The 20,788-nt window shown below is 39.8% G+C and overlaps 1 protein-coding gene and 1 long non-coding RNA gene across 4 annotated transcripts in view; one reads left to right on the forward strand and one right to left on the reverse strand.

Moving 5' to 3' along the window:
- dennd3a (DENN/MADD domain containing 3a) overlaps positions 1-11,449 on the reverse strand; it is a 28,099-nt gene extending 16,650 nt beyond the window's left edge. The window contains 13 exon segments of the mRNA XM_040020959.1: positions 50-146; positions 272-427; positions 1,415-1,530; positions 1,992-2,111; positions 2,196-2,294; positions 2,380-2,499; positions 2,602-2,713; positions 2,822-2,952; positions 3,046-3,161; positions 3,665-3,800; positions 5,402-5,557; positions 6,067-6,165; positions 11,205-11,449. Coding sequence (XP_039876893.1) covers positions 50-146; positions 272-427; positions 1,415-1,530; positions 1,992-2,111; positions 2,196-2,294; positions 2,380-2,499; positions 2,602-2,713; positions 2,822-2,952; positions 3,046-3,161; positions 3,665-3,800; positions 5,402-5,557; positions 6,067-6,147 — 1,440 coding nt within the window. The 5' untranslated portion in view covers positions 6,148-6,165; positions 11,205-11,449.
- A 1,509-nt stretch (positions 11,450-12,958) lies between these two features.
- On the forward strand, positions 12,959-19,324 carry LOC120726922. Of its 3 annotated transcripts, XR_005694403.1 has the most exons (5): positions 13,012-13,405; positions 14,295-14,545; positions 14,713-14,880; positions 15,002-15,097; positions 18,895-19,324. It is a non-coding gene; the product is annotated as an uncharacterized LOC120726922 (long non-coding RNA). The 3 variants fall into 3 exon arrangements; XR_005694402.1 differs by having other exon boundaries at positions 12,959-14,545; positions 15,002-15,489; positions 18,838-19,324; XR_005694401.1 differs by having other exon boundaries at positions 12,994-14,545.
- The last annotated feature ends 1,464 nt before the right edge of the window (positions 19,325-20,788 follow it).

Raw genomic sequence — 20,788 nt, forward strand, 5'->3', positions numbered from 1 at the left:
TTGTGTTTACCAGTGGGCGCTTTTTTAGTTTGTAGAGGTGGGAGTGTACCTTCTTGTAAAACAACTGGTCTGCTGGCTCCCTCGTTCTCAGAAATTCCTCGCTGTTAAAAACCCTATGTTCATGGCTTAGGAAGTCCTGCACCCCACTGACAAAACCATCCATATACATGGAATTGAAGCAAAGAAAGAGAGGGAGAGTGATAAAATGATTTTAAATATACTCAGTTTGTAATAGTAATCATTTATTTCTATGACATTTGGAAAGCTGTACCTGAAGATGTTGACCACCAATTCTAGGGTGATATTTTGTATCTGTGTGTTGAGCCGTCTCTGCCAGTCTCTGCGTTGAGATCGCAGACCATTAGCATCGGTTCCAGCTGCAAGATGGCACAGCTCCAGGTCAAAATGAAGCTGCAGACTCTCTGCCCTGCAAACAGACACAGACATACACACATCCCAAATATGTATTTAAAAAAAAAAAAAAAAAAGGACTTCATTTAAAAATTCACTGCCTTTGTAATTTGATTTAGGCAGTTTTTAGGGCAGCAGTTGTAACATTTAGTTCAAAAGCTGGTTTGATTCGAGCTGAAAGAGTTGCATGCCAAACCTCAGTTTGAACATATATGCTTCTCTCTATAAACAGACATGTTATGCTCATTTTTTAGCTAGGGTGACCAGATGTTGCTGTTTATGTTGGACTGCACAGAATTTTTATTTCATGTCTGTCCCACATTTTGACTGATTCTGCAGAACAAGCACTTTTGTAAAGGGAAGGCTTTTTGTTATAATCAGAAAAATGTTAACAAGCCTGATGCATACTCATTAGGATAAAAAGCTTGTATCTACTTAGCAAGAGACTTTGAAATAAAATATATTTGTCCTGTTCTTACTAAATGACAAGCCACCAACATGTAGAATTTATTGTATTGTATTTTAAGTTAAATATACCTCTTAGCATTATTGATGTGTTCCACTTTGTCCCACACAAATTTCTGCATATTTAGTTTGTTGGGATCTGGTCACTCCATTTCCAACTCCATATTCTTATTTTAGAGCAGCTTAACATTCTCAACAGGCCTTTTTTCATCTTATACTGTTCATCTGCCTGAAATAAATGGTTTCAACTACTGTTCCTTAAAGGCCTCTTTCTCCATGTCTACTTTCTTCTGATTGGCTGCCCCCTGCCCAACGCTTCCTGCTCAGTGCCAACCTGATGTCAGCTTGACACAACTGTCAGAAACAAAATCTTGGCTCACAGGGATTGTGTTGACATTTGCGGATCTAACTTACTGAAATCTAATAAGAGCACCAACACTATAAGAGTACACAAAATAAGTAAAAGCATAATAGTTCCTTTTATTGTCACAGTATCTATTAAGCAGTCTACTTTTACATTGAGGCACATGTTTGTTACCTTGATGTAAAGCTCTCAGCTGCAACCAGAGGGATAGCAGGCAGGTCGACTGTTTCGCACCACGATGTCTGAATGCTGCCATCATCGATGTTCACAAGAATGAGGTCTTCTGTCTCCTATTCCCACAAATGAGCACAAACAGACGCATATATTGTAGGTACAATCGGTACAGTAGAGTACAATCCAGCCTAACAGAAGATCTCAGTCTGACAAACAGACTGCCTCTGTAGAATATGTGGACTCAGCTTGAATAAAGACGAATACAGATGAGAACAAACAGCTATTGTTGGATGCTGTATGTGAGCTCAACTGAGACAATTTACAAAGAAAATTGTAATTTATTATTTATTTTCTTCAATGCACGTCTAGTAATTACTGTAAAGGTTATTATAAGCTTAAGCTAAAATCCCCAAATGTTTAAAACACCACTTCCTTAGATAAGAAAGGTTTCCACGATCTGTTGTCAGCAAGGAAGGAAACCAAGAGTGTACTCCCTCATTATGATTTTTAAAAAAAAGCACACGTAGACACAAAAAGCCTAATGTTTAAACGCTGATAACGACAGCATTGTACTTACTGCAGCAACCTCTTCAAAATGACTGATGTGACAGCCCATGAGAAAGGCAGTGGGAGCCATTATGAAGTCCAACATTCCTCTCGCCAAGACGGGAACATAAGGCTGCTGCCAGGACAGAGGCTGAAAGAGAAAACACGGCTAAAATATTTAGGAATGAAAAATAAGTCAATATGGGCACTTTAACACGATGTTCTTTACACTAACCTGGAGGTACAACAGCAGACACTCTGCAACAAGAGTGAGTCTGGCCCAGTCACAGGAGAACAAGACCAGTCGCTGCTCTTGGAGAAGGTAGGACAACACCTGAAGAGTGAAAAAATACTTAGGATCTCATATTTTCTGTCATATTTAAATGCTAAATGCAATACCACGCTGCCATATGCAGTACCTGGAGCAATACGGTGTGAGTAAAACAGAGGAAAGGCAGATGCAGGTCGATGTCAACAACAGGACTGTCCTGATCCTCTCTTGATGGAAGATATACTTGAAGAGGACGAAGACTGAAAGACTAACAAAGAGAAGAATTTTACTATAAGGATCTATCAGAGCTGTCTGACACAAAGACAATAAGGTGGAGTTATCTGATGGAGAAAGAAAAGTTTTTCCTGACCACATGCAGCTGTCCAGGAGGGGGTAACGGCACGAGGGACAGCTTGGCTGAAAACTCCTTCACTGTCTCCTCAAAATCGGCTTGTCTTGTAGTATGCAGCTGGACCAGGAGACTGAGCATGTGCAGGCAGGAGGCCAAATGAAAGATTAATTTAAATGCACAAAGTAAAACACAACCAAGGTCAAGGTTATTTATCAACTGTATGTTCAAAAGAAGTTACCATGACAGGCAGTCTTTCAGGGCATTGTAGTAGGGGAACTTGGAGATGATACACACAGCAAAGGGTGCGTAGAAACGTGCTTTAGTTGAGCTTCCCCTGTGACCGTTCTGGAAGACGCCTTCCTGACAGGACTGACACAAAAGGAAGCCAATGAGTAATACTGATTGTCTGCACTGATTAGTCCTAGCATGTCCTTCTGTTAAATTGAGAGTATGCATTTGTACCAGCATAGCTCTGTAGTACTGCACAACGACTCCATGGGTTCGGTTCCCAAACATGTCAGTAAAAACCAGGAAGTGATAACTGTCTTGTTTCTGCTCACTGGCTAACTCAAGACCACCTAGATGAGAAAAAAAAAAAAAAAAAAAACCAGAGATATTTTAAGATTATGCCATACAACAAAATGCACAGATGCTCGTTAATTTAATCCATGTCGCCAAGAGACAAAGCAATAAGAGTGGAAACGTCCTGGCTGCCAGTGGAAGTGGCTATATGCAAATGCAATTTCATAATGCCTCTAAACCTAGATTAAAGAGCAGGAAAATGGGACTTCTAATGCTCGACTGTGCAACACATGATAATAAATTTTCAGATTCTTGATCTTAGACTGGAAAAATGCATCTAAGCATGATGGTCTCTAGTTAAGTAAGACTTAACTAGAGAAAGAAAGAAGAATACCTGGCATTAGTGAAACCATATCAGTCTAGATACAGCCATTGCCTAAGAATAGATTACTCAAGTAACAGACTGGATTATTATGTAATTCTGTAGTGCGCAGCAGTGCTATTCAGCTTAATCCTCAGTAATGTTTGGTTTGTCACAATGGAAATTTACACAGAATACCTGGGAAGCATAGCTCTGGTAAAGCAATAAGATCCAAATCTTTTGGAACACTGATGTCTTCTGTTGCTGATGAACCTTCAGCGCGATTGGCTGCTTCTCCATTAGACAGAGTCTCTGCAGCACGATCTCTCCTCTTCTGCAAAAAGGATAACGCATGAGCAAGAAACTCTTTTGCAAGAGTGCCCTGGGCCCAGACATGCAGCATTAACCTGGAAGAACATTGCAAAGAAGGGCCCTGCCCAGGGCTGAACCCAGGACTTCTTGCTGTGAAGGAATTGAGCCACTGTTCTGCAGATAGTCTGTTTTTTCGTTTACTCTATAATACTAATAATAACACAGGACAACAAAGATTTTGCTACTGGGAATAAAACATGTTATTTACATGAAATGCAGTGTGCTGATTCCAAATCTGAAGTCAAAATTCACCTAGGACGTCTAAATCTTAAGTTAAAGGTCAAGTACAGTTTGGCCACTACATGGTAAATAAGCCCGTGTTTGTAACACATCATGCAGCAGCGTGTTCCTGCAGGGTCAGCAGTTGCTAAGCCTCTATATAATGCAAGATTGGCCAAGCGCAAGCTTATAGTTTACAGAACTGTTTTCTTATTTTGCTAGCAAGTCTATTAGTGTGTTTTATCCTAAAGATGAGTAGGTGGAGCTGCGTTAGCCATCCAGACAATCTTTGCTATATTTGTGCTAAATACACCCCATGCAATCAGAGTAACGAAAAGCTTTCTGTTCCTAATGCTCATGCTGTGGGAATGAAAGAGACACATGAGTCAATGGAAGAGCACACTGTTTGCCAATACAATGTGCTACATGCATCACTGGTTGATCCACTAAAAGTGTAACTTCCACCACTTCACATTAAACTGGGCCTAATACTTTGACATGCCAATTGATGGTAATGGAAATGGCCTCCAGTATCTGAAGGATAGGTTTGGAAAAAATTCCTGAGCTGTTGGAATTTTTGACATCTGCAAAATGATGCGTTCAGCTCCAAACTGAACATGCTTGAACTTTCTGCTTGGGATGCATTTCTGCTAGTTGTGTAAAACTTTCTTGGCAACCATCGGGTTGAAAACTATGTTGAACTTGTAAGCAACATGTTAGCAGCGTATCAGCAACTCGACTGCCAAATGTCACTCAAAATGCATTTTTTGCATTCTCATCTGGATTTTTTCAGTCCAAATATGGGTGATGTAAGTGATGAACATGGAGAACAATCCAACAAGGATATTGACACCACGGAGACAAGATATCAAGGCAGCTTCAACCCCAACATGATGGGCAATTACTGCTGGTTTCTGCAGTGGTCAAGTGCAGACTCTCACAACCGCAAAAGCAAGTGCCTAAAGCACTTTTGAACAGTGCATGTGCATTGCATAAAGACTCAAGTGAACTTATTATTTACACGTTTGTTAATGTGAACAAGTTTTTGTAATCTCTCACAGTTTTGAAGCAAAATGTAGTTATGTACAGTGACTGTATAACAAATATAAAATCAGTTTCTTGTGTCTGTATGAATAGCTAATGATATCGTGTATAACTTCAGAACCTGACATCCTAGGCTAAATCCAACTACAGATTTGGACTCAGCACAGTAGTATGCTTTAGTATAAGCAGTATAAGTGTCTTTAGTTTAAGACACATGAAATACCGCAAGCAGCAGACAATTTGTTTTTCTGTGATCCTGTGTAATATAATAATAATAATAATAATAATAATGATGCATACTTTCTTAATGAAGCTCCTCCTCCTCTGGACACGGCTGAAAGCTGGAGCAATCACCTGGCTTGAATTGGTCTCTTTGGAAACAAAAGGCGGGGCATGGACCTGCAGTACCTCAGCTTCCAACAGTGGGAGTCCATTTAACTTACCCTGTTGTTGGAGCTGCAATGAAGTTTGTCATGTTTATATTTTCAGTCATGTTTTAGAGACCATACATATAAAACAATACAGAGGATTTATTTTGCCCTTACACCTACTATAACCTACGGTTGTAAACTCTTTGAAATTAATAAGTATGACTGATTAAGAAGCATTATGGCATACATGATATTATTTCTATACATCAGACTTTTGATTAGCCAAACAGTTCATAACGCACCCAATTCTACTTGAAATGAATCATGCTCTTCATGTTGTGGACATAAGTGTTCACAGGTATTGTGATTTAAAGGCTGACCTACATAAAAGCAAAAATCTGCTCCTTCTAGAGTTACAATCCACAAGTATCGAAAAGAGCTTTTGTTTGCAGGAAGGATTCAGATAGCCCAGAAATATGTCCGATTTTTTGTTTTTATTCTTTGTGTGCCTGTTTTTGCTTCAACAGCATGGTCACACTTTTTATCCGTCTTTTGACTGACTTTGATTGACAGACTATCTGTCTGCATACATACCCGGTGTATATCTCGAAGCTTATCACTGTGGGCTCCAACCACTACACATGCCTCAAGCAGTCCAGATGGGAGCTCCGCCATCACATCCAAGCACTCAAACTGCCAAAAAGACACACAGTGTGTATTTAGATGAGATAAGAGCTTTTTTCTACAACTAAAATTTATACTGAGATAGCTTTCCCTGCAATTTTTGTAGTAGTATTAACACATCAGGCAACGTGTCAAGTCAGTGAAACATATATTTTAAAACAATGCTTATTTAGGTATTCCACTCACAGTAGGTATGACTGTTTCTGGACTGAATCTGCAGATGAGTTACCGTGTTATGATGTCACACAACTAAACATGATTTTATTGAGGGTAAATGCATCAGTAACCCTTACTGTAGTGACAGAGAACTAGCAGGTGCAGTTGTTTAGAAGTTTGCATTCATGCCCATGATGAGTGTATGTAATGGTAATTTTGGGCTTTCTTTGAACCTTTTTTTCAGGTTGGAGTGATTGTACAGTGTACATCTTTCATGGCTTAAAAAAAAAAAAAAAAGAGTTAGGTGCACATGTTTTAATTAATTTTGGATTTTCTCCAATTCAGCAACTACTAAAGGGATTTGTTTGACAGCACTCATTGGACTGACCAATACTCAGAACAATGGGAAAGTCCAAGAAACTCAGTGATGATCTGAGAAGGAGAATTGTAAGTTTACACAAGCTGGGAAGGTGTCTTGGAGCCATTTCTAAAAAAAAACCTGCAGATTTCAATGTCATCAGTCCAAACAGCTGTATGTAAGTTATTTGGATGTGTGAACACTTTGCCAAACTCCAGAAGAAGACCCAAACTGGTTAGAATGTTCATGACCAACCCAAAAACCACCTAGGCTCAAGCCTGCCATGACCTGGAAACTGCCTGGAACACCACCAAATGCTTTCTGGAGAAAGGTTTAATAGTCAGATGAGACAAAGATTGATTTGGATTCAGTGATAAGAGGTTTGATCTGAGGCGTAAAAGTGAGGCTTTAAAACCTAAGAACAGCTGTCTAGCATGGTGGTAGTAGTATCATGCGGTGGGGCTGTTTTGTTGACAGTAATACTGTTACACTACACAAAGTTGTTGGAATAATAAAGGAGGTGGGAGTGTATGTGTTTATTTGAGCCTGTATGTAAAATTTTGACCTGGTGTTTGTGGATTGCATACCCAATTCTTGTTTTTTTAAATCCTCTACAATCATTCAAACCTAGAAAAACAACAGTTCAAAGCAATCAAAGTCCAAAATTCCTGCAACATTCATGCAGATGATGAGTAAATGTAAACTTCTGACCCCAACTGTAAATCTGACTACAGTGAAGAGGTGAAGCAGCTGTGGTGACGGTTCAACAATTTTAACCATGACTAATAAAATTCTCAAACCAAATGCTGTCTATATCGGAGTTTGAGTTTCACTTTGCGTAAAGAAACTAGGTTTTGATTAATCAAATTTGTAAAATTAAGCATCAGCTAAATAAAAACCACAAGATTTGTCAGAGCATAGACAAAATCCTTCACCACAACTTCCTCAGGATGCATGCTGTCACACATGCACACAGCATTGCATTCATCTGGACTATGTGATGCAAAAAGGATATTTAAAAAATCTAAATCGCACAAACAGCAGATGTTAGAGTTTGGTCACTGATGCAGTAAACCAGTTTTGTCATTAACATCAAAAATTCCTGTAAGCAAACCTTTTTTTAAAAAGCTTTTTTGCCTGACATATCGCCACATTTGATTCCATCTGTAGTGGCTAAAGAAAAGTCACAGCATTAGTTTTTAAACTTGATGATTCTCAGCAATTGTGGATACATAAAAAAAAAAAGAAAAAAAATAGATGCTCTTACAGTTCTTTTTTCACAAAACATGCTGATCCTAGAATTTCTTTGGTAAATTCATGATATTAAACGCTGAACTGAAGCTGGACATTTATGTTATTTATATTATTTGTGGTTACTTTTAGAGGTTTTTATTCTTTCAGTTTTTCAGAATGATGCTTCTGGACATTCCTGCTGTTATCATTACGTCAAGCATTCGTCTTGGACTTGAAAATGACTTTTTTTTTTTTTTTCTCAATTACAATTTTGTTCTATTGGGATTAAGCTTTCTACTGAAACCTCTGGAGATCTACTTTTGGTGGTCCATACCCTGGGAGGTGTGACGGGCAGTAGTAGCAATAGTTATAGTATCATCTACTGATATTTTTGTGGTACAACTTATCATATTTGCTAAGCCCTGCATTAAAGTTGAATTAAAGCAGCATGTATTCATTTTTATGACTAAAAATGTCATGTTAAAAAAAGTACTACACACGTTTTACTTTCCTTTACTGTAAAACACCAATATATGTCATTCACAAATTGTCACTAGTTGACTTTTGATGTGATATTTTGTTTGTTAGTGTGTGCTTAAATACGCAACGCTACAGGACTGTTTTTTATGTATTAAATGCGTTTCAACTAGCACATCCTGGGATTTAGATTTATTGGTGTATGTGTCTCAAACTGCAAATTCTGATTAGATTTTATGGTGAGAAAGAGGAGTTAGAGTATCGAGCCTTTATCCTTAAAGGTTTTTGAGTTTAAACATTAACATTAAAATTATTGTGCCAGATTTCAATGTATGAAAGAAAAGTCTAAAAGCAGGAGGACAGGCCTTTTATTAAAAAACATATATAAATATCTAAAAAGCACTTGATATATGAAGCTACAATTTCACAGAATATATTACAGTGGTGTAAAAAAGTGTTTGACCCTTTCCTGCTTTTCTATTTATTTTTTTATTTTTTTTATTTTTTTTGGGGGGGGGGGTATGTTTGTCACACTTAAATGTTAAAGATCATCAAACAAATTTAAATTTTAGTCAAAAAAAAATAACACAAGCAAACACAAAATGCAGTTTCTAAATGAAGGGGTTTTTTAGTAAAAGGGGAAAAAATCTAATCTACATGAGCCCGTGTGAAAAGTGATGTTATAACACAAATTAACTGTGGTGTATCATATTTTTGGAAAGCTGAGTTCGATTTCTCTAGCCACACCCAGGCCTGATTACTGCCACACATGTCTCAATAAGGAAATCACTTAAATCGGACCTGCCTGACAAAGTGGAGTAGACCAAGAGATCATCAAAACCCAGACATCATGTCGCAATCCAAGGAAATTCAGGAACAAATGAGAAACAAAATAACTGAGATCTCTCAGTCTGGAAAAGGTTAAAAAGCCATTTTGAAAGCTGTGGAACTCCAGTGAACCACAGTGAGAGCCATTATCCACAAATGGCAAAAACATGGAAGAGTGATGAACCTTCCCAGGAGTGGCAAAAATCGCTAAAATGACCCCAAGAGCACAGCGATAACTCATCTAAGAGGTCACAAAAGACCCCAAAACAACATCCAAAGAACTGCAGGCCTCACTTGTCTTAGATAAGGTCAGTGTTCATGACTCCAACATATGAAAGAGACTGGGCAGAAATGGCCTGCATGGAAGAGCTCCAAGAGAAAAAACACTGCTGAGCAAAAGTGTTTAAAGTTTGATGATTTGAGATGAAACAACACCTTTGTTCGGGTATCATCAAAATACAATGCCAATTAAAGTCCTTTTGAGTAAACTTACCAAGCTACCATCAGACTGCCTATGTACCAGTGTCAGAATAAACATCTGACTTGCATTAGTTGCAGCTCCAGGCTGAACCCAGTGACCTATACCCTATTACATTTTCCTCTTTTTCCTCAACCTCCTGCCTACATTATGTACTCCAACATACCTCTAGCACCCTCCTAGCTTTTCTCTTTCCTTTATTTTTATTTCTGTCCTTTTGTCTCGTCATCTTCTATTCTTTCTTAAACTTCGACACACTTGCGTGCAATCCTTTCTCAGGCCATTCCAGCCTCTGACTAACCACCCTGCTGTGTCACAGAAAAAAAGCACATAGTTAACTCACTTATTCCCCTGAAAACCCCTAATTTAGCCAACCTCATGTTGGGGGGGTTGTGTTTATTTGTATACTATTAAACAGTTTTTGAACTATGTTACACATACATGCACCATCAAAGACTTAATAAAATTCAGATGCAGTGAAACCACCATTTAAACAAACTGGGACAGCTTAACCATTAGTGTACCCACAAGTAACAGTATTTAAACTTGACTAGGGTGTGTAGCTTAAGGAGGTAACGCCATGCTGTGAGAGGCAGCCATCCAGAGGCTGTCCACCATCTGTAACAAACAAGTTTGTCGTCATATCTGTCTGAGAGGAAGCCGCTTTGATGCAGCCAGTGGCAATTTCAGCCGTGCTTTAAATGTATTTTATGGAACTGAAAAGAAATATGGAAGAAGACTGTTTGGAAAATGGAAGTGGTTAAAACAAATGTTGCTCTTACAGAGTAATGAAAGCAGTTTTAGGAATTCCTGTCTCATTTCTCCACCATATGATAGTTCCTTTCCTAAAAGACAAACTTCTGAAATATAACTTGCCATTTAGATAAACAAAGCCTCCTTTTAGTAGTGACTGTGCTGGAAGGCGGCTCTCAATTTTTCTCATAGCTATTAACACCCACCAGTGGAAAATAAAAGTAGGTTTTAGATCCCAGGAAAATCCAAAATCATGGGAAGACTGGTTAAACTTCTTAGATAGGACACAAGAAGTGAGTAACCTGTTAAAAAGGGTGGCATGCCCCTTTAATGTGCACGAAAGACCCCTAAAAACCCTCTGATGACTTTAAACAGTAAAATAAATAAATGAAGGCAAGCAGTAGGGAGTAAAGTAAACATTTTACAGCTCTTTCTTCACTCGGTTTGCAGGACTGCTGTTAACACGCCCTATGATCTCTCTTTCGTTTGGCGGGCGGGTGGAAAGGCACAAAATATGAGCAACATGTGGCTTAATGTGCCAAGACTCTTGCCCCGAGTTCATCGTGTATACAGCCCGAACAAATCAAAACAGCGCATTAGCAACAACAATACGCCTAAAACAGTCATGTAAACATGCTGTCACACATTACAACAAGGTTAAAAACTTTAATACCAGCAGCTGAAAATGTAAAACACGTGAGACTGAGCTGTGAGACCAACCGAGCAGGATTCCTCACATAGCAAGGGTTAAAATTAGAGACTGACCTTAAATATTTCTCGATCATTTCCACTGGATACACTTTAAACAGGGGGTTAGCCTCCAGCTAACAACGGCTCCAGCTTGCGGATAGAAAGCCGTGAGACAGCTGCAGCAGGGACTTCAGCACTGAGACCAACTTTTACTGTGTGCTCTGATTCACAGCTTACTTTCTCACTCACACACAGTCCGAAGTTTGCCGCTGGTCTGTCAAACTCAGAGCGGCGACGCGTTAGCTGAACTTCCTGTGAACCAAATTTCAAAATAAGAGCTTTTTAGTTTGGCAGTTCGAAGAGGGGCATTTTGCTTCGCAAAGGCTCCATCTACTGGATATTCACCGCAGTGCACTATCCATATTGCGAGAACTTTAGATACAATACAATTAGAATTATTATTATTATACAATTTAATATTCGATTTAAAGATCACTTCTTCAAACAAGTCCGCACAATGTACAGCTTCTTCTTCTTCTTCCTCTTATGAAAAAGTTAATGTAGTGCCCCCCCCCCCCTTTTATTTTATTTTATTGTATCCTTTCTTAGAAACCTAACAAACCTAATAAACCTGACTGACATTCAAAGAGGGTAAATTTTATTCTATCTTTCAACGCCCCGAAGTAAATTAATAATTTACTATATGAATAAATAAATTTAAATGGAACTTCCTTCACTTTAAGAACATTTTTTATGGCAAAGAACAAATTCCTTTCCAGTTGACATCTCTAATAAAGTTACTCAAGTAAGAGACGCTGGGAGGAATAGAGATTAGGTCCACTCGAAAGAGGGATCTAATTTTGGCATCCATACTTTTGTATAGTGGAGAAACTTTGACTTAAAGAAGAATCCCTCAGGCCAGGAGCGGACATGGTGAGCATGGGTGATGGGAATTTTGTACACTTCTAAACTACATGGACAGACCAGACGTATGACATCAAAACAATAGAGAACGCTTTTAGGATTATTGGTTTGAAACTGGCTATGTCATGGAAACCAGCAACAGCAGCATCGTGATCGGAGCGGAAAGCATAGCAACAAAGCTCTTTTTTTAAAGAGACGTTTGTATAACTCTGGATATATTTTACACACTACCTATGACTTTATCATGTGATGAAATTATCATGAAAAACAGTTGAAAAAAATGGGATGTGCATATTTAATCAATCGTGCACAAAATGAAAAAATCTATTTAATATTCATCCATGTCTGCAAAGTGTTATATATTAAATGTTGGCATGGTTTGCAATATTGAATTGAAGGGGCTAAAGTAACATTTTTTCGTTTACAGTGTCTCAAATTGCCATGGACAGACCAGGCGGTGTATTTGGTTAAGATATCCAAGTAGCCTAATTGTTCATTGGTCTAATACCGGAACAACAACAAATGAGTTCGTGTCAGAGGCGCAAACCGTCCTCTAAGCGGAGTTTATATACTGGAGTAAGAAAAATGCAAGATGCAGACTGCAACTGGCAGCGCAAACCAGCCGTGGTCGTATAGTGGTTGGTACTCTGCGTTGTGGCCACAGCAACCCCGGTTTGAATCCAGGTCACAGCAGCCTGGCTGTGCTTTTTAAACCAAATACAGAGAGCAGGCTAATGAATGGGCTTCGTGTCTACTCTTCTGGAGAGCTGCAAGTTAGGAGATTATCGTCCCTAATAAGATGTGTTAAATGAAAGGGTTTTTTCTTCCTTTTATGTTGGTTTTCCACACTGTAAGACCAAATAGTAATAGTTTGATAAATGAAATGAGTTCCAACTACTTAAAAACCTGTTATAAGTTCATACACCTTTATTTATTTTTTTTGAGTAGTTTGAACAAATTTGTTTTTTCAAGTTATCAGTACTTGAATATATTGATTAGTTTCTGACATTGCCCTTAAATAATTTGAGTTTTAACACTGACGTCACTTACATGCCTACGTACGTGCCTACGTGCGCCACCTGTTTCTTTATTAAGTGCTGGCAACCATCTTGGATTCCTCGCTTCGAGTGCGAATGCCCGCTCATTACTTCGAAAGAAACTTGTGGAACGTTAATATCCGAACAGAAATAAAAACATTTGTGAAGGGGTTTTTTTTGCGGCATTGTCTTTGACGCTGGATAAAGGAGGACGTGCTATGGTATGTTACGGACTTTTGAACTGGAACAGCTAACGCTCTGCACTTGGCTAGCTGCATTTACCGCCTTTGCAGCATCTTCAGGAGTGCTTTTGTGGTAAGTTTTATTTTTTCTGAAACTATAGTTCTCCGTTGTAATATGGGTTTTTATCGTCATAAATGTACAACTCTAGCAGGCATTTAAGAATTACATGCATGCGTCGTTTTATCCATGTCGCCTTGGCCCCAAAGTGTTTTGCATGAATTATGCTAATAAGCTCATATTTAGTATAACACATTATTGGGACTAATAATGTGTTAATAACTTTTCTAATCTCTTACTATTTTAAAAGAAGTCTTTAGAAGGCGTTTCTGGATTTGCAGATTATAAACTGCCTTGTGGTTAAATTGTTCAATCAATATGCACTGCTGCACTGCTTCACACTTAGCGCATACGTGGATATTGACTTTGGCTAACCCATTTGCTAACTTTTGGAACTTGAAACTTACGTTTAGTTCTCTGGAGTTGTACATATTAAAACTGGGGCAGCAAAATTGTAGGCACAGGACATACTTACAAAAGCAGTGATTAATCATTACATAATTAGGCGGTAGAACATGGTTTACATTGCAAATAGTTATGTATACTAAGTTGAAATGTAGAAGCTTCTGAACTGTAAAATTGTTGTGCCTGGTCTATTTTAGGTTAGCTTAAGGGTGAATCCATCAATAATATATTTACCAAACAGTTATTTTTTTCGTTTTATTTTATTCTGATGCCCAGTGTTCATTAGTGAAAGACTTAGTTTGTTTTTTTTTCTGTCAGGGGCTGGGTCTGTGACACAGCATTTTGAGTTTATTTTGTATTTTTGCTTTCTTATGTTATATTGAAATGAGGTGAAGTTCTTGTATTGTTGTTATTATTAGTTAAGGTTTAGTTGAGTTCTGGGCTGGTTATGTTTCATCTGTGTCTCCTTGGTTATGTGTCTTTTCTGTTCTCTGTGTAGTCTGTCTTGTCTTCTGTGTTTTACTGTTATGTCCATGCCAGGGCAGAAGTAAATTTTCAGGGGTGAAGATGCTGTTTACCTTGACCAGCTAAGACTACAGATTGTAGATGAAGTCGAGAAAAGTGAAAAGAATCCTGATTACAAAGCTGATGCACACAACTTTGGCCTTGCGATGCAAAGAGATCATCAATGATGACCTACCAGTAGGTCAGATCCTGGATTGCTGGCCTACTCTGAAATCCCAGTCCCAGGTAAGAATGTATATAGATGTATCTAACAAGATGTATTTTATATCAACTCCTGTTATCTGGCCTGTCTGAACAAATTATGCCTTTGGAGTGTAAGGATTTTGATGTATTTTGCAAAGATTTATAGACTAATCGAAACTTGTAAACATAAATGTATCCTGTGTGTTCAGATCTGTGCAGAATTGCACAGGATTACAAACCTCCACCTGAAGAACCACTTTTATGCTGTGTTGGACCAACATGCTCCCCGGCTCCAGAGCTTATTCAGATAGAAAGCTGTTTGCACAGGGAACGTGTCTGATGTCCTGTCTCAGCTCTTCAGAAGCTATAATCTCCAGGTTAGTGGGTTTTTGTCTTGTTTTTTTGAGCTTTATTTAATTTGATAAATTTTTCAATTTTAACTACCATTCTTGACTAGGTTAGCCAATAATTTAAAATAAAAATTTTCTTGTGATGTAGGAACAAGCTGATATCCATGCCCAACGTGCTGGTGTGCTTCATGCCCTCTCTGCCTATTTGTACGAAGACACCTCTAGCTTCATCAAAATGTGGGATGTAAGTTTTGGACAAAGTTGTGAACAATATCTTAGTAGCATCCTTGTTTAGATTTCTCAAAACATTATGACACTTTGACAGTTTGAGAAGCATCTCCATGCTTGGATCTGTCTACAACAGTGTCCATGTCACATAATGGAAACACTACATATTTTTAATATGTGTAGACCTTCTATAATGTTCCTAGCCCAACCATACATCACTGTACAAATGAAAAAAAAAAAAAACTCCTATTGACTTTCTGTTATTGCTACGAAGAGGTATGACTTTGCTTTACTAAAAGTACTATTTTTGTCAGTTTGTTTTCTCAAATCTTTGGTGTGTTGTGGCTTTTTTTGTTGTTCAAACAATTGATTTCTGAGCTAGTAATAATCCAGAAATGTGACTTGTAGGTTCAAGGTTCAAGGTTCTTTATTTGTCACATGCATAGTTATACAAGTATAACACACAGTGAAATGTAGGCTGACACGCTCCTCGACATGTGCAAAAATTGGGGGGGGGTGTAGAGGAAGAACATTATATATATAAATATATATATATATACAGACATATAGTATATACACTGGGTGAATGTGCAGTAGTAGCAGCAAGCAGGTGAATTCTGTATATTAATATGAATAGACATCTGACTATTTTACAGGAGACAATATAAACATATTTAAAATTAAAGGAATTTGAAATGTACATTGTGCCTTGGTTTAGTGTCTGGAAGAGTCCTGTCTCAGTCAATTATAGATGATGTGAGAGGGCGGGTGTGTGTGTTTAGGGCACGGATGGCTTGGGGATAGAAGCTCCTCTTGAGTCTCTCTGTCCTTGCCCGGAAGATGCGGAACCTTCTACCAGATTGCAGAAGTTGGAACAGTTTGTTGCCAGGATGGGACGGGTCCTTCAGTATCTGCGCTGCTCTAGTCCGGCATCTCCTGGTGTAGGTGTCCTGAAGCGGGGGGAGAGCAATCCTGCAGCAGCGTTCTGCTGTACGGATCACTCTCTGGAGAGCTTTTTGGTCCTTCACACAGCTGTTCCCAAACCACGATGTCATGTTCTGTGTGAGGATGCTCTCCACAGCGCCTGTATAGAAAATCCTGAGGATCTTTGGAGAGACCCTGAACTTCCTCAGTTGTCGTAGGTGATACAGGCGCTGCCTAGCCTTTTTGGTCTGGACCTGAATGTGGGCAGACCATGTCAGGTCTGAGGAGATGTGGACACCAAGATACTTGAAGGACTGCACCCTCTCCACTGGAGCTCCATTGATGATGATGGGCTTGTAGTCTCTGTGCTGACCCCTTCTGAAGTCCACCACCAGCTCCTTGGTCTTGCTGACGTTCAGCTGGAGGTGGTTGTCCTGGCACCACGATGCCAGATTCTTCACTTCATCCATGTAGGCCGCCTCATCGTTGTTGGAGATGGCACCCAACACCACTGTGTCGTCAGCAAACTTCACAATGGTGTTGGAGCCATGGGTGGCCACACAGTCTGAAGTGTAGAGGGAGTAGAGCAGTGGCGAGAGGACACATCCCTGAGGTGCTCCTGTGTTGATGGTGATGCTGTTGGAGAAGCACCTGCCCACCCTCACCACCTGAGTTCTGCCAGTGAGGAAGTCCAACACCCATGCACACAGACGGCTGTTAAGTCCCAGATCTCTCAGCTTTGTGAACAGTCTGCAGGGCACTATTGTGTTAAACGCTGAACTGTAATCAACAAACAGCATTCGCACATAGTTACCCTGTTTCTTGTCCACGTGGCTGAGAGTGGTGTGTAGGACGTGGGCGATGGCATCCTCTGTGGATCTGTTGGATCTGTAGGCGAACTGCAGCGGATCTGTGGTGTCTGGGATGGAGGAGGAGATGATGTTCTTCAGCAGCCTCTCAAACACCTTCATTACTACCGAGGTCAGTGCAACTGGCCGGTAATCGTTCAGGGATGAGGGTTTGCTGTTCTTGGGCACAGGGATGATGGTGGATCTTTTGAAGCATGTGGGGACCACAGACTTCGCCAGGGACTCGTTGAAGATGTAAGTGAACACACCTGCTAGCTGGTCAGCACAGCAGCGCAGCAGACGGCCGGTGATGCCGTCTGGCCCCGCCGCTTTCCTTGTGTTCACTCTCCTCAGTGCCGCTCGGACGTCATGCTCCGCGATGCTGGTCACCGGGCTCTCGCTGATGACGTCACTGTCCTCGGTAGTCAGGCGGTAGATAGCATTAGCCGCCTGGCTAACCTCGAAACGGGCGTAGAACCGATTCAGCTCGTTGGTGAATGCAGAGTCAGCGTTGATCGGCGCAGTGTCCCTGGCTTTGTAGTCCGTAATGGTGCGTAGTCCGTGCCACATACTCCGTGTGTCGCCCTGGTGGAAGCGGGACTCCACACGTTCCCGGTACCTGCGTTTGGCATCTCTCACCGCGCGCCGCACGCCGTATGAGGCCGCTTTGTAGGCGCTCATATCGCCAGTGGCGAGACCCGCGTTGTAGGAGGCGGTCCTGGCGTTTACTGCAGTGCGGATCGATCTGTCCATCCACGGTTTCTGGTTTGGGAATGTGGTGACTCTCGCAGTGGGGATAATCTCCTCCGTTAGCATATTGATGAAGCATACTGCTACTTCCGTAAACTCGTTGATGTCGACTGCGCATGCTCTGAACATGTCCCAGTCTACGTCGTTGAGTGCGTCCTGTAGCGTAGCTTCTGATTGGGCAGTCCACCGTTTTACCTCCCTCTTGGTCACGTCTTCCCTCCGTATGCTTTGTTTATACTGGGGAATGAGGAAGATGGCGTTGTGGTCAGACTTCCCAAAAGCCGGGTGTGAGACAGCTTTGTAGCCCTGCTTGTATGGCGTGTAGCAGTGATCCAAAATCCGATCCCCTCTCGTTGGACACGAGACATGCTGGTAAAAGTTTGGCATGACTTGTCTGAGGTTCGCTTTGTTAAAGTCTCCTGCTACAATGAGGGCTGCGCCCGGGTCCTTGTTTTGAAGCGAGCTCAGCACATCATGTAATTCGGACAAAGCCATACCTGTGTCCGCTTGGGGTGGGATGTAGACCGCCGTGGCGATGACTGAGGTGAACTCACGGGGCAGATAGAAAGGGCGGCACTTAATGCTCAGGAACTCCAGATGTGGCGAGCAGCCGCTGGAGAGAGTAGAAATGCTCCTGGCATCACACCACTTTCTGTTTATCATGAAACACACTCCTCCACCTTTGGTTTTGTTCGACTCTGCCGTTCTGTCCGCGCGGAGCACAAAGAATGAATCCGACGGAGTTACGGCCTGGTCCGGCACGGTGGGGGTCAGCCATGTCTCCGTGAAGCACAGAATGTTGCAGTCCCTCATGTCACGTTGGAAGGTGACCCTTGCTCTTAGGTCATCGAGCTTGTTCTCCATGGATTGTACATTGGCCAGTAGGATACTGGGCAGTGGTGCGCGATGCGCCTGCTGTCTCAGTCTGTTCCTAATACCAGCGCGTTTTCCCCGGCGCTTCTTTGTTCTGTGCCTCGGATGAGCGGCCCGTCCTTTGTTGTTCTCCGCGCCGCGTAGAATCTCTGGCGGCCAGGAAGGGTCAGGTTTAAAAGTGTCCAAGATTAGATGTGCAACCTTGGCACCGATGTTTACAAGTGATCCGCTGTCGTATACTATAAGACTAGAGGATTTTGGGATGTAAACCAGAGCAAAAAATAGGTAAAAAACAAGAAAAGTGGATAGTCGGAGCGGAGCGGTCAGGAAGGCGTCTGGACGTGGCCGCGCCATCTTGAAGAGATGAAACTAAGAGAAATAGGAATGTACTAACATGTAGTAATTTTGTTTTCTGTAGATGATGCATTCTGATAGACCAGATATTAGTGAAATGCCACTTGGACTCCTGATCAGAGCCAATTCCAGCAATGCAACATTCTTCTGCCCTGAGAAGACTGCAGTTTTGGTCGAGGGTAACATGATCATTGTTTTCACCACCCTAGCTGATGGATTTCTAGTAATATTTGGACTGACCTACGCCCTGCACCTAAGCTACCCAAAATGTTTGGCCAACATTTTTGACTTTATTCAGAAAGTTTTGATGGGTCTGAAGGGTGGGAAGTTGAAGCCCAAAGTGCTGAGTCTTAAAAATGATCTTTTGGCAGCAGAATAATGTCCAGGATTCCTACACAGTCCTCAAGTGCCTGTTAAAGCAAGTAATTCAGTTTATCATATTTCCAAGTCTGGATAAGTTTTTTTTTTTTTTTTTTTTTTTTTTTTAAAGAGAATAGAATAAAGAAATCTTTGCACACTCTGTTTCATACTTCATCATCTTAAATCCACATCCAAAGTAAAAGGGGTGATTTTATTTTATTTTTTTTATTTTTTCCCCCCCATCATCACTTGTTTTAGTTGATTTTGATTGTGTTTTTAGTCAGATAACTGTAAATCCATAGAGAAAATGAAGGACAATCTCACTACATTTCTGGCTTCTAGGTGGGATCTTGAATGTCACTTAAGGAACGTTCCTCCTGAACTGCTCATAACTGACATAAGGCGCTAAGGAGGTTTATAACACTGTTTTATGTCTCTAAAGAAGTATTTTTCTATTTAATATTTTATTGCTTTGTTGTTGAGACTGTGATTGCACTCTACAAATGTGCATTTTGCATAACCAGAGTACTGGCATATTAAAAAGGTTACCAATTATATTTCAGTGTATTATACTGCACTATACTATACTATTACTTTCATTCGGTTTTCCCACATAATAATGCAGGATTTTCTTTTCCTTTTGTTTGTTTGTTTTTTAATAAAAAGGCCATACTCATGTGTTAATCAAATCTGAATACTCTTAAAACATGTTGTGAAATTCTTTATTTCTAATATTGTAACCTTGTGCCAAAACTGGACATTTCTGACATTATTCCCTATAAAATGTGGTGGATTTATGTCGTTGGACTTTTTGTTAGAAATGCTATGTGTTAAAGTAACTCAATAAATTTGTAACTTGAATTTATATTTTCTGTCTTATGTTTTTACAAGTGTAATTATTTTGGGCACTTTTTTTTATATCAAATTCAAAACACAGTAGAGTTGGATATTACAAGTGTTTGTATTTTAAATTTTTGAGTTGTATTAGCTTAAAATGGTTAACATTTTGAAACTAAATATTAATTCCTAATAGTTACTTGAGATAGATTTGTACTTGAAACTCAAAATATCAAGTAGAGAGTACTAAACCGAAAATGTAGATATAACATAAAAACATTTATCAATGGTACTTAAAATATTTATCTAAAGCTAATAAATAAAGTGTGTTTATTTAACTTTTATTTTTAAGTTTTAGTTACTTAAAATATTTTATGTAATCAGTTTCACCAAAAGTTTTGAGTTAAATTAACTTATTGGGTTTTACAGTGCACAGAAGAAACAGCCAATATGCAATTTACTTGTGAAGTGCTGCCATTTAGACAAACTGTAGTCTTTTTGTGTCTCTGCAATAGAAATTAACTGCGGCTTTGACATGATCATCAATCCTTACTTTTGTTTTTTTTTTTGCACTGGAAGGATTATTTTTTTTTATATTAACAATAGTACATTTCATCATATGTTTAAAGTTTTAGTGGATGATTCTGCTTTTATTACAAGATCAAGGAGGAAAAAACAAGAGAAGAAAATATTATTCCGATACTCCTGACACATAAGGCATGACTAAAGGTTTTCACTCCGACAGCAGTTGTTCTTATTCA

This window comes from Simochromis diagramma, unplaced genomic scaffold, assembly GCF_900408965.1.
Source record: "Simochromis diagramma unplaced genomic scaffold, fSimDia1.1 OVJJ01000753.1, whole genome shotgun sequence".
Taxonomy (NCBI): Eukaryota; Metazoa; Chordata; class Actinopteri; order Cichliformes; family Cichlidae; genus Simochromis; species Simochromis diagramma.